General features: G+C 30.4%; 1 protein-coding gene across 4 annotated transcripts in view; it reads left to right on the top strand.

The window, feature by feature from the left end:
* Positions 1 to 12,699, top strand: part of LOC106468793 (histone-lysine N-methyltransferase 2C-like) — a 120,412-nt gene that overhangs the window by 101,434 nt on the left and 6,279 nt on the right. For all 4 annotated transcript variants that reach the window (XM_022397154.1, XM_022397156.1, XM_013929233.2 and 1 more), the window contains 5 exons: positions 3,587 to 3,830; positions 4,697 to 4,812; positions 5,186 to 5,303; positions 5,840 to 6,002; positions 9,409 to 9,545. In XM_022397154.1, the coding sequence (XP_022252862.1) occupies positions 3,587 to 3,830; positions 4,697 to 4,812; positions 5,186 to 5,303; positions 5,840 to 6,002; positions 9,409 to 9,545 (778 nt within the window). The remainder of the gene's footprint in view (positions 1 to 3,586; positions 3,831 to 4,696; positions 4,813 to 5,185; positions 5,304 to 5,839; positions 6,003 to 9,408; positions 9,546 to 12,699) is intronic.

The following is a 12,699-nucleotide window of genomic DNA, read 5'->3' as shown; positions in this document are numbered from 1 at the left end:
AGCTTCTGGGCATGTTAAACCTCAGTTGTAAAATCCTAGTTGAAGGTGTCAATTTCAGTGCCATGTTATTCCAATTGCTGTATCTCACGTTTAACAAATCATAGGATGATAAGGAAAACATGTGACGAACATTGTTCTCTGGATTTTACAATATGAATGTGGGTGATGCTTATTATAGTAACTGTCATTTTATGTAGAGGTTGTATTTAGTATTGGCCAATAGTACTTTTCTATAAGTGTTAGAAAACTTCCTTCTGGAAAAAACTGCATGGGATGTACATGGCTTTTATTATTTTTCTATTGTAGCTTAAAACCTTAAAACTGAGAAATTATACATCTATAATTTTGAATTTACTAAGTATAGTTTCACAAGCTTTTAGTAAACATTATAAGTTTTGAGTAAAAGGTTATTTTTCTTGTTATGAATTAAAATGCTTCTTTTCATCTTACAGTTTTCATATTTCATTTGTACAACCTGTAGAATCTCTAAATGAACATCAAAATTTTTTTTGTTTTGTTATTTTGGTAAAACTTTACACTTTATATCTCTATTTTCTCTGCCCCTAACACTAACTGTAATGAAATCATCAATGTACAATGAAATGAAAAGTTGAAAAATATAAAATAAATGGATAACACCTTTTCATGATTGAATCCATCATTTGTTGCTAGATTTTCTATTTAATTTTTATCACACTTTTAACTGTTAATTTTTTCACATATAACTATATTTTAGCTTTATTGTTTTGTTGCTGCTCTTTGTACCAACTGTGTGTTTGAAAAGTAATAAATCACAGCAACATGTTTTGTGGTAAGAAGCTTATGTAACAGCTCATGACTAGGTATGAACTGGTGTCAAATTTCGTGCACATCTGTGATCACACAGTGTGCTCGTGTAATTTTGGGTGTTTTAATTTAATTATAATTTATAATTTTTACATTACAGTTTCTTTTGTTAAAACTGTGTAATAATAGATAAGAAATATAAAAAAAGAAATAAGTAAACTATAAATAGGTTAAAAAGATTCTGTAAGTGCTTGGAATAAAGAATTGTGATTACCAAAACAAAAGACTTTGGCTAACTAATGATTTTTGCGAAAATCTAAATGATGCCCTTCTGAGAGAAAGGGCTCATTTTATTGGTTGTGAATATGTCCATTAGCCTAGTAAGGAATATTAGCAAAAAGTATAAAAAGACTAGAATGAGGAATGGTTTCACTGGTCAGCTTAACAAATTTATTGGTATCTCGGCAAATGAAAAAGGAAGTTCAAAGTCTAGATTTATGCTTGTAATTATCTGTAGTTTGTGTTTACAACTGAAAATGGTATCAGCCTATTATTAAAGATATAGATTTATAAAAAGGAGAATTCCGAGCACAGATGCATCATGTGATATAAAATGAAGATTGATAATTTAAGAAAATTTTAAATGTAGCTCCTTTAACTCTTTCACCACAGGCTCGGTCCGTGGGACTGACCTTGTACTTATTTTGTGCTTCTTATAGTTTAATGCTATAACTTTTAAATTAGTAAGCGTATGTGCACAAAATTTGGCAGGTCATCAGTAAACATTACAATGCTTTCATACACAAAATATCAGATTTTTTAAAGAAATCTTAAGGTTTGTTAAGCAATATCTGTGTCATGCCTTTTCTTCTTTTCGCATGTTGCCTATTCAACATGCAAAGTAATTTTCATTTTAAGATTAAAAATACTTTTATTTTCAAATTGCGTATGCAAACTCCCTATAAAGTCCAGATAGTTATCAAATGTTTCTTAAGAAAAACTTTATATTTTATATAATATTTTCACTAACGAATATCTGTATGGGTTTGGTCAATTTGACCGATCTCATAATCAACATAAAAAATTAGGAAGTATGAATTATGCCTTTTTCGTTCTAGAATGACTTCAAATTATAACACGAAAACATAAATGTTTAAACTAAATAGATTAAATCTCATAACATTATATATTTATTATTTTTATTATATTGACCTTTCAGCCATGCCTGGCTAACAATACAGAAGTTACAATGACACGGTGCACATGCACTCATGTTACTGTATCCAATAATATAAAACCGACCTTTAGTCTTTACAAAGTGACCTGTCTTGGCTGTGTTTTAGTGGACTAGTATTTTGTAAAGTACAGTCACATTTCAATTATTATACATTATATATATATAGAGAGAGAGAGAGATTATTACTATTTACAAACAGTTATCTCTTCTAGTTACGACCTTTGTACTCAGTTGCTGCTTGTCGTAGCTTGTTGAGCCTTAAGAAATTTCGCACATGGAGGATGTGAGGCGAAATAATTTTTTTTAGGTTTTATATATACAGTTGAATAACCAAAAAATCATAAATTACTATATTGATACCATAGAGTTCCATTATAATTTATCAAACTTAGTAACTAAGCTGTATTTGGGTCTAAAAAAATATGATTCAACTTACCAATTCCAAGGTTTTTCTGTAAAGAAAGAGATGATGCTGTTATATTTTAAAATGGCTGAGAAAGCTACTAGGGGGACATTCTGAACTTTTGATAGGTTATTCACGTTATATATATATATATAGAAGTAAGTGTATATATGGGACTGTTTTTAAAAATGGAAAGAGGTGAGCCAGGCCAGTGTGTTTGATTCAGTATATGAGTAATATCTCAGCAAATAGAAAAGATAGGATGTTCTTATTTTATATTCTAGCTTGTCAATATTGGTAATTGGAGTTACTAATTTGTACAAAACTATAGGCTTCATATTTTGACATCACAAACATCTAATTTGAACCAGTGCTGCACACAAAAATTGATCTTTAGGTGTGTTTTTTAATATTTACTTTTAAATTAAGAAATTAGATAATGTATAATATGAAAATTTGAATTATAATCTGCAGTTTGATATGAAACTTATTGACATAAATTCATAAAATAGTGGTTCAATAAAATGTTGAATGTGAGTCAACAAATGCAATGACATGGCCTTTGACCCGTGACCCATCCTGAAAGAGTTAAAAGTCTTGACAATTGTTTAGAAACCACACATAGTATATTGCTGTATGTGGTGATTAGCAGTGAAAAAATAGTACATTTACCACACAAGAGAAATGTGGGCATTTGTTGGATTCATCATTACAGAAGTATTATAGAGATGGTGTATAATTATCTTTTTATTTTTGTTGATTTGTCTAAAAATACGGTGATTATTTGTTGGACAAACTGCTTTTATTTACAATTTTCAATTCCAGCCCTGTAAAATGGAGTGTAAGTAATAATCATTAATGGCTGGTTGTCAAATGTAATAACTTTAGGTGGTGCAATTTTTTATTCTGTTTTTTAGTTAAAGTAGAAACACTAAATATATGTTACACCTAAATATCACCCCAGTGGCTGATGGATACATTTAAATGCTTATAATGACAAAAACTGGATTTCAATATCCTAGATGGGTACAACACAGATAGCTCATTATGTAGCTTTTTGCTTAACAGCAAACAAACAAGTATTGTGAAAGATTTTATTATGGAATAAACGTTCATTAAGTGTAAGTATTATATGCCATTATTATTAATACTTTTTTCAGATTATTGAATGCAGATGTCAATAAGTGGGTCCATTTGAACTGTGCTCTTTGGTCAGCAGAGGTTTATGAAACAGTGAATGGAGCTTTGATCAACGTGGACACAGCCTTCAAAAGAGCCTTGGTCTCAGCTTGTGTACGATGCCAGAAAGTTGGTGCTTCTTTACGCTGCTTCAGACCTAGATGCACCAATGTTTACCACTTCCCATGTGCAGTGGAAGAAAAATGCATTTTTTATAAGGATAAGGTGAACACTACATTGGCTACAGAAATCATTTTACTCTTTTTTTTTTTAATGTCACAAAAACAGAAAATTAAACGAACTACATCATTCATTGTAGCTGAGAAGATTTAATTTAAAAATTTTTCTGCTTGCACTATTTTTTGTTTAGTGACCTATTTTGTTTTGTTTTTAGATTTACTATTAGTAAAATGTATACGTTATATAAATTTAGACATAAAAACAGTGATGGTCCGAGTTGTAGCTCATACAGCAAAACTTTGCTTATGATCAAAACAAACAGCTACACAAGAATTATTGTCATTAGCTATATATATAGGATGAAAAATAGTTGTAGTATAGTTTTAAAAAATTATCTAATAGCAATTTTAGTTTACTTTAGTATTAAAACAAAAAATATAATAATATTGGTCCTTGGCAGATATGTTTTAAAATTAATATCATATAGGTCGCTTCTGCACAAAACCATTAGGAAACTTCCCAAAGGATGAATATCTTAATTAAAAATAATATGAAAGTAGAGACTTTTATGGAGTGTCTAATTAATATTATTAGGCTAAATATTCCATATTATGTATTGCTTGTTTTACTTTTTAATATGTGTGTGTGTTATTACAATGCAAAACTAAATTAGTAATCACTGATCTAAATGTATAAATTGATATGATGAAATGTATTAAAGGAGTTTAAAAATTATTTCAAAAATGGCCCAGATGCAAGAGGCATAAGATCTATGAAAAGTTGTGAAAAGAAAAATATTATTGCTCAAAAAACATGACTTGGATTAGGTATCATACTCCTTAATATTTTCAGTTAAAAAATTAATTTTTTTAGCAAACAAATTCCTAATAATAATATTTTGTTTATTACAGACCATGCTTTGTCCGCAACATGTTCCTAAGGTTCCTACACTAGACAGTGAATTGGAATCAGTGGCTGTCTTTAGGAGGGTTTACATTAATAGAGAAGAACATAAACAAATTGCAAGGTATTGTGTTTTGATGAAGAGGCTGGTGTTTTTTAAAAGAATACGTTTTGATATTTGTAAAGACAATTTTTTATGATCTGATGAAGTGTTTTTTAATCCTTACCTCCCTTCTGTTTATAACAGAAAAAAGAAACATTGATTCTGTTGCTTAATAGTATGTTTTGTTGATGAGTAAACAATGTATTAATGTCAGACTATTATCATTTTGCAGCTTCTGCTTTTATAAAATGTTTGTTTTTATGTTCGATCCAATTCACAATGTGAAATATTGGTACAAAGTGTATATGTAATCATATATTTCATGAATATTCAAGTAAGACTTGTAGTCTGTGATAGAATTTTGCTTCTTGGTTTGTTGTTTTTTGCATTTTAGCATGATTCACCAAGGCGACAAACACCTCATTCGTATTGGCAGTCTCATTTTCTTGAACATTGGTCAGCTTTTGCCTCACCAGCTTCAAGCTTTCCACAGCCCAACTTCTATTTATCCTGTAGGTTGATGTTGGTGATGTTTGTTTATTCATTCTAGAATACTGAGACTGAAGTACACACAAAAAATAAAATTGTTACAGGAAAGTTTTAGATGAGCTTTTAGATATCTCTAAAATACAAGCTTCCATTTATGACAGGATAAAGATAGTCTCTTTTGAATCTGGATAAACAAGTTCTTTTATACAGTTTTCCTTTTTTTATCTTCATTCTGACTTTTTTACTTCTCCTTTTATAACACAAATATTAATGATACTTTTTTTTAATATCAAAATCAGTTGGACTGTGAAATATATTTTAAAAATTAATATAATCATAGGGAATTTTCATTTAGTGGTTTGTCTTTTAAAACTTAGTACAAGTTGGCTTTTGTAGAGAATTTTTTCCAAGTGACTGATGATGTAAAGAAAAATAGCTTTTTTATTTAATGAAAATCCTTGTAATTTATCATGTAGTATGCTGTAAATAGAATTGAAAGGCTACTTATTGTTAAAGAGATGTACTTAGATGTAAGTGATTTATATATATATATATATAGGTGGGATACAAGATTGTGAGGATGTACTGGAGTATTCGAAGACTTGGAAAGCGCTGTCGCTATGTGTGCAGCATCCTTGACTTTAATGGAAAACCAGATTTTCAAATACAAGTGCAAGAACCAGGCCATGATGAGCTTACTTTAAAAGATTCTTCTCCTAAAGGTGAGGACTCATGCAAAATAATTCTCAGCAGTTAAGTAAGATAACCATAAGTGTATAGTAGTGTAACATTGTGAGTCTCATAATTTTAATTTAGGCTTGGTTTAGTGCATTGTCTCTTAGTTATTTTATGAATATGTCTTTTTGAGATCATTTTTAAATATTTACAGCCAAAAGAAGTATTGCAAAAATTTCATGTTAGTCTCATAGAAAAATAATCAAATGTTAAAGCTACTTCTGTTTTTGATGCACTCAGTTCTAAAAAAAAAAGAACATTGGATTGACCAAGTAGCTTATTAATTGTAACAATAACTTGATATTTTTCAAAAAAAAAGAACAGTAAAAGAAAAGTGACTAAGTTATAGTGAATTTCTGAAAAATAATTGCCATATCAAGATAACTAAAGTTGGACAATAGGGATAAGTCATAAATTATGCAGCAAATGTATTAGAAATTAGAAGAAAACTTGCCAACTTCAGAATTTGATAATTATTTTTTGGAAACAAAAACTATTTACCTCATAGCCCAACATTGTAGTTGTGGCTAAATTCATGCAAAGGGTGTGAAATGATCATTTATTTTACAATCTGGAATGAGTTTCTCTAAAACAGTAGAAAAAGAGATGTTTTGTTTGTTAGGGTTGTTTTATTTTATACTAATGAAAGTACCTGGGTTATTAGGTCGATATATTCTAGATGACAATGTCAGTGTGTGCATTTTAAACCTATTTTAGCATAGAAGAACAGTCAAAAAAATTTTAAATGTTTTTATTTCCCCAGCAACATAAAAACACTTCTTTTTCTATGTGTTTTTTCAATAGCTTGCCTCATTAAAAAGGCGTGGATTAGTAATAATACCCAGAACCACTTAGTATTTTGTAATGTAAGGAATCACTTCTTTTCTATGTGATTTTTTGCTAACTTGCCTCATTAAAAAGATGTGCATGTGTGCATGCACGTGGATAAGTAACAACCAGATGCAAACCCTCAGGGTCCACATAGAATGGGTGCAAAAGTTTGGGTTTCTAGGTTCTTTTCTTTTGGAGCTATGGCAATCACATTTCTTTTCTATGTGGTTTTCCACTAGCTTGCCTCATAAAAAAGATAGATCAGTAATAATACTCAGGTGTGCACCCTCAGGGTCCGCTTTGTACGGATACAAAATTTCAGGTTTCTAGGTTCTTTTTTTTTGGATTTATGGTGGTCACATATTCTTTGCTGTGGAAATTGTGGCTAGTTTGCCTCAAATTGAATTTATTAGATTGGTAGTTACTCATTCAAGTTTGTTCAGAAATTATGCAGATTTTATTTTCTGTAGCATGTAATGCTTTTGACTTGGAACAACAACAGTGAACGCCATAATTTTTTATAATGTTTATTTAGTGCTAATAAAAATACTTCTTGTTTCTTTTGTCTGTGTTTTGATAATCTTTCTGACATACCATATATTGAGTATGTTTTACAAACTGCTTCTTATGTTTTTCAAGTTTCAACAGGGTTTGCCACAACTTAATTTTTAATGCTTTTATTTTTCTCAAATGATATACATTGGTAACTAACTTTATTATCTTTGAATTACTCATTAACTCTGTGACTACAGACTGTGTGGAATCCACCCAGCTCGTAACCACCCAAGTAACCATGAGAGCAGTCAAATTGTAACTTTTTTATAATTTGTGCATATCTTTACAAAATTTTTCAGATTATCAGTAAACATTACTAGGCTTTCATACACAAAATATCAATTTTTAATTAAGTTTCAAGATTTTTTAAATTAAAGATTTGCTCGTGCAATTTTTCTTTTCAAATGTTCACTATCCAAAATGCAAAGTAATTTTGATTTATGATTAAAAAACCTCTATAGATCAGAAAAATGTCAAATTTCATTTGCAAAATATCCATAACTTCCTAATAAACTCCAGGTAACTACCAAATGTGTGCAGCTCATGTTACCGTATCCAATAGCATAAAACTGGCCTTTACAGAGTGCATAGGTCTTAGCTTTGTTCTAGTGGACCTATATTTTGTAAAATATGATCACTTTTTGGTTATAATACATTACATATGTATATATACTACTATTTACAAATAAATTCTTAAATTTTGGTTATTTTTCTTAAAACATAGAACAGTAAATAAAGAAAACAATCATCTTTACTACTTACGATTGATACAAAATTTGTACCCACTTGCTGTACCTTACATGCTAAGCCTTATCAAATTTCACACGTGGAGGATTTAAAACAAAATAATTTTTTTATGTTTTATACATGCATTTTAAAGAAATAAAAAGTTATAAATTTCTATACCAATACCACAGAATTCCACTGTAATTTATCAGGCTTACTAACTGAGCTGTATTTTGGTTTAAAAAAAATGTCATTTTTTAATCACCATCTCGTCTTACCCCTTCTTTTCAAGCCTATTTTTGGAGCCTAGACACGTTGTAAAGGTTGAGAAAACCACGTTAGTTTCGATTAGGTATAAACACTTGATAGAGAGAGGTGGGTGTACGTAAACAAATATTTACAAAAATATAAGAGATGGATTGGACCATTGTGTTTAATTCACTAAATATAGTGATATCTCAGTAAATAGAAAAGATAGGAGGTTCTTATTTTATATTCTAGCTATGAGTTTCTATTTTTGAAGAAACTATAGACTTTGTATTTGAATATCAACACATCTAATTTGAACCAAAGCTGCATTCAACATACCACATGACTCACAGAACTCGATACTTAGGAATTTTGTTTTAATATTTATTAAATTATGAAATTAACCAATGTATAATACTAAAACTTAAATTATAATCTACAATTTGATGCCAAACATTCAAAAAATTGTAGTTCAGTAAAATTTTATGTAACTCTACAAATGTGATGATACGCCCTCTGACTCCTACCCATAAGAAAACCTGTAGCTATAGGGTTAAACATTATAAAAATGCTCACACAACTAAATATATTAAACACAAGACACTGAGCATAACATGACCTGAATTTCTAGAAGCAGAAATAAGAAGGTACAAAAATTTGGTTTTATATATGTATATACTAATACACCGTTTTGCAAGCATTATATAAAATATATATGATTTTCAAATAGATGCAGTTGTTTGAGTTTTGTTTTACCTTTATTCAGACACTCTAGTTCTTTAAAGGGTACAGTATTACTTCTTCATCAGATGTGTAATGTATACTTATATGTTAAGTAGGATTACATAGTTTTATGTGAACAGTGTAAAACTAAAATACTCCTATTAAAATGTTAACAGCAAGACAGTGTTTTCTTCTTTTTAAGGTGTGTGGTAGCAAGTTTTAGAGAACATGTAGTTTTTTTGATATTGTAAAACTAACAGAATACTATTAAAATATAAGCAGAACAATAATGTTTTCTTTATTTTTCAGGTGTGTGGCAGCAAGTTTTAGGGCCCATTCAAGAGATGCGTCGACAAGCCAAAACCATCAATGTCTTTCCAAATTTCATCACAGGAGAAGATCTTTTTGGCTTAACAGAACCTGCTATTGTTCATATTTTAGAATCTGTAAGACATTCAACACACTATTATTTATCAGAAAAATTAATGTTATTTTTGTCAGTGGCAAATATGGTAAATGGGTTTTCTTCATAGAATTTATGCTGTTTTATATTCTGTTGTTTTGTATTTCATTGCTCTATAAGTACTTGCAGAGGTTTTTGGTTCATTTGATTAACTGGTTTTTCCTGGATCCTGTTGTCTAATTATCAGAAAATTTTAGTGTATATATATATATATATATATATATATATATATTCTAGTATATATAAGTGGTTTAATTTGACATTTGTCATCTTTTAAAACTGGCATCATGATCTAGCATCAGTGTGTGGGCCAACCCATGTTAATTTTCTGAGCTTTTGTGTCTATTTCATTTTGGGGAAATGTTATTCTGTCCATTTTCAAACAAGATGATGGTTTTGTCTTTATATTCTTTGTGAATTTCCCTGTCTATAACTTCACTATTTTATAGGAACAGTAACTATTGTGGATTATGTGACTTCATGAATAAACAGGGTAGAAAAGTTTTTTGTTTTTTTTTCATTAAACGTTTTTCAAATAAACTTTTTTTTTTTCCTTTTCTAATCTCCAACATTTAATATACCCTTGAAATCTGCACTTCCAACCTCAGGAGTAAGAGAAGTTTTGTGATTGCCCTCAATTTGTTTTTTCTTATAATAGACTGTGTTTGGTTATTTTATTTCCAGATATGTTAAATTGCTTTTGGAATCTCATTTGTATGGCATTGTTGAACAATATCCTTAAATGTTTCTGCTCTTTTTTCTTTCATTTGAAGTTCAACAATAAAAATGACATATATTTTTTATACTTAACTACACAACATACTTACCAGCTGTGGCTTCCTTTTTAATATACTGTGTGAACAAAAAAATAGAGCTGTAATCAATAATGTAATGTTTAAGTAATATCTTTAAAGTGTCTGTAATTAAACTATCACTTCAACTTTCTGTAAGGAACAATATAGTTACAAACAATATATATTCCACTGCAGATTGCTATTTAAGTATTCACTACACTGTGATGTAGCACATAAAGTGACAGATAAGTAGCAAGCAGAGTCATGAAGTCTAGTGAATTTGAGCTGATTCTAATTCTGTTGTTATCAACGTGAATCTTCTGAATTTTGGGTTTACAAAGGGAAATCAGAAGACAATCCTAGCCCCCTTAGATCAAAAACTGCTAAGCCTGAGGCAAAATCCACTGACATGCCTACTGACACTGATTCAGATAGTGGGAGTGAAGAAGGCCTGGAAAGTAGCAACATTGGCTTTTGCATGAATGTCTAAGACATCAGATAACTCTTATAAAATAATAGATCTGAAAGTTGTGAAAAAAGATTCACCAGTATATAGGCCTATTGACAGAGTGCAAATGTCAGTGTAGAGTATGAAATTAAAGAAGATTCCTCTTCTGTTGTTGGTAAAAAAAGAAATCTATAGGCCTAATAGTAGTTTTCTATCACATTCATAATATGAACCAATTTTGATTTGGTGCAATATGTAGGCTAATTTGTTTAAATCTTGAATTTATTACCTGCAGTACCTCATGTTGAACTGTATCTACCCAATACAATTTATTAATTTTAGCTCAGTCTGAGGTTATTCCTGGAGCAGAATCCATGCCCATATCTGAGAAAATATCCAAGGGCAAGCATGGGAGGCCAAGCAAAGTATTTTCATCAGCTAGTCTAATAGATTATGAACTTGGTAAATGAGAACAAAAGTTTCAGACTAACTGGAAGACAGGCAGACCGTGGCTTGAAACTGAACAAAATAAAATATGGTGTTCCTACATATTACAATAACGTTGGCCATGTAGGGCAATACAGTGATACTTTTATCAAGGTAACAACTATGAAGCTACAAGTCATCAAAATCCATCAATCCAGTGATTTGCACAGGTGCTGTGAGGCTGAAGCTTTGTCAAAAATGACTCCATCTGAAAATTAGCCTAAAGTTAAATCGGCTTCAAAACTAGATGAAGTCAACAAAGAACTGATTGTCAATAGATTTGTGACTACATTCAAAATGCAATCAGTCATATAAAGTTTTCACTGGTGATCTTCAGCATCTAGAAAGGTGTGGTGGATCTCAGTGTGCCAGTATTATATCAAGGTATTCATCTAATAAAGCTTATGCAGGGTTTGCGAAATTAATTGCTGATGATTTGAATGTAGCTTTGGAAAAGGATATTCAAAACAGCATATTTTTTTCTGTATTATGTGATGGTAGTACAGATGTTTCTTTATTGTGTATGTACAATACTTGAAAGATTATGAACCTCACACTGTTATTTTTATGTGTGTGCAATGTGGAAAATCCTGATGCAGACCACATTTTTTGATCGTTTGTGTACCAGTTTGAAAAAATATTTACAAATGGATGATTTGTCAGGCATAGTCTCATTTGTGGCTGTTGGAACTTCTGTGAATTTCAGCGTTTGAAATGGAAAATATCAGAAATTCTTGAAGTTTCTACCAGCGACTGTTGGTATCCATTGCATGGCACACAGATTCAAACTGTCACTGAAAGATGCATAAAAAAAATCAAGACTGGTTCCACAAATGTCTGAGTTATTGTGGGCTATATAAAAATTTTCACTGAAAAATACCTGTGATACATTAAACAGCAAATTTTTATCTCCAAGAAATGTTTACAGAACAAGATGGATTAGTCACCGAGCATGAGCATTAAGTACAGTGATTAGAATGTGGCAACCACTGGTGATACATAAGAACCAAATCATTGAAGTAACTGTAAGGAAACATACAGAAATTTATGGCAAAGCATCTAAATTAAGGAAAGAACTTACACTACTAAAATCAGTATTGGCCATATTTATATCACAAGATATTTTTGATTTGCTGATGTACATCAGTTTGGCACTGCAAGAAACTTCTTATATCATGGCATACTTCCCATCTAAGATCAAGGAAACACTGAAAACACTAAAGTAGTTCAATGTGAAGGGAAAATGAAATCAAACATAGACACTGCAAGGATTGATCTTAAAAGTTTAGATTTCCATGTAGAGTCTTTGATCTAGAAAGAGGACAAACAGTTGAAAGCACAATTGATATTTTGGTTAAATATCAGATTAGCACATATAATCCTGAAAGTGTGCATGCCAGGTGGAGCCT

The sequence above is a fragment of the Limulus polyphemus genome, unplaced genomic scaffold (assembly GCF_000517525.1).
Source record: "Limulus polyphemus unplaced genomic scaffold, Limulus_polyphemus-2.1.2 Scaffold3166, whole genome shotgun sequence".
Classification (NCBI taxonomy): Eukaryota; Metazoa; Arthropoda; class Merostomata; order Xiphosura; family Limulidae; genus Limulus; species Limulus polyphemus.
Note: the sequence above shows the minus strand (reverse complement) of the source record. Positions and strands in the feature narration are given on the sequence as shown.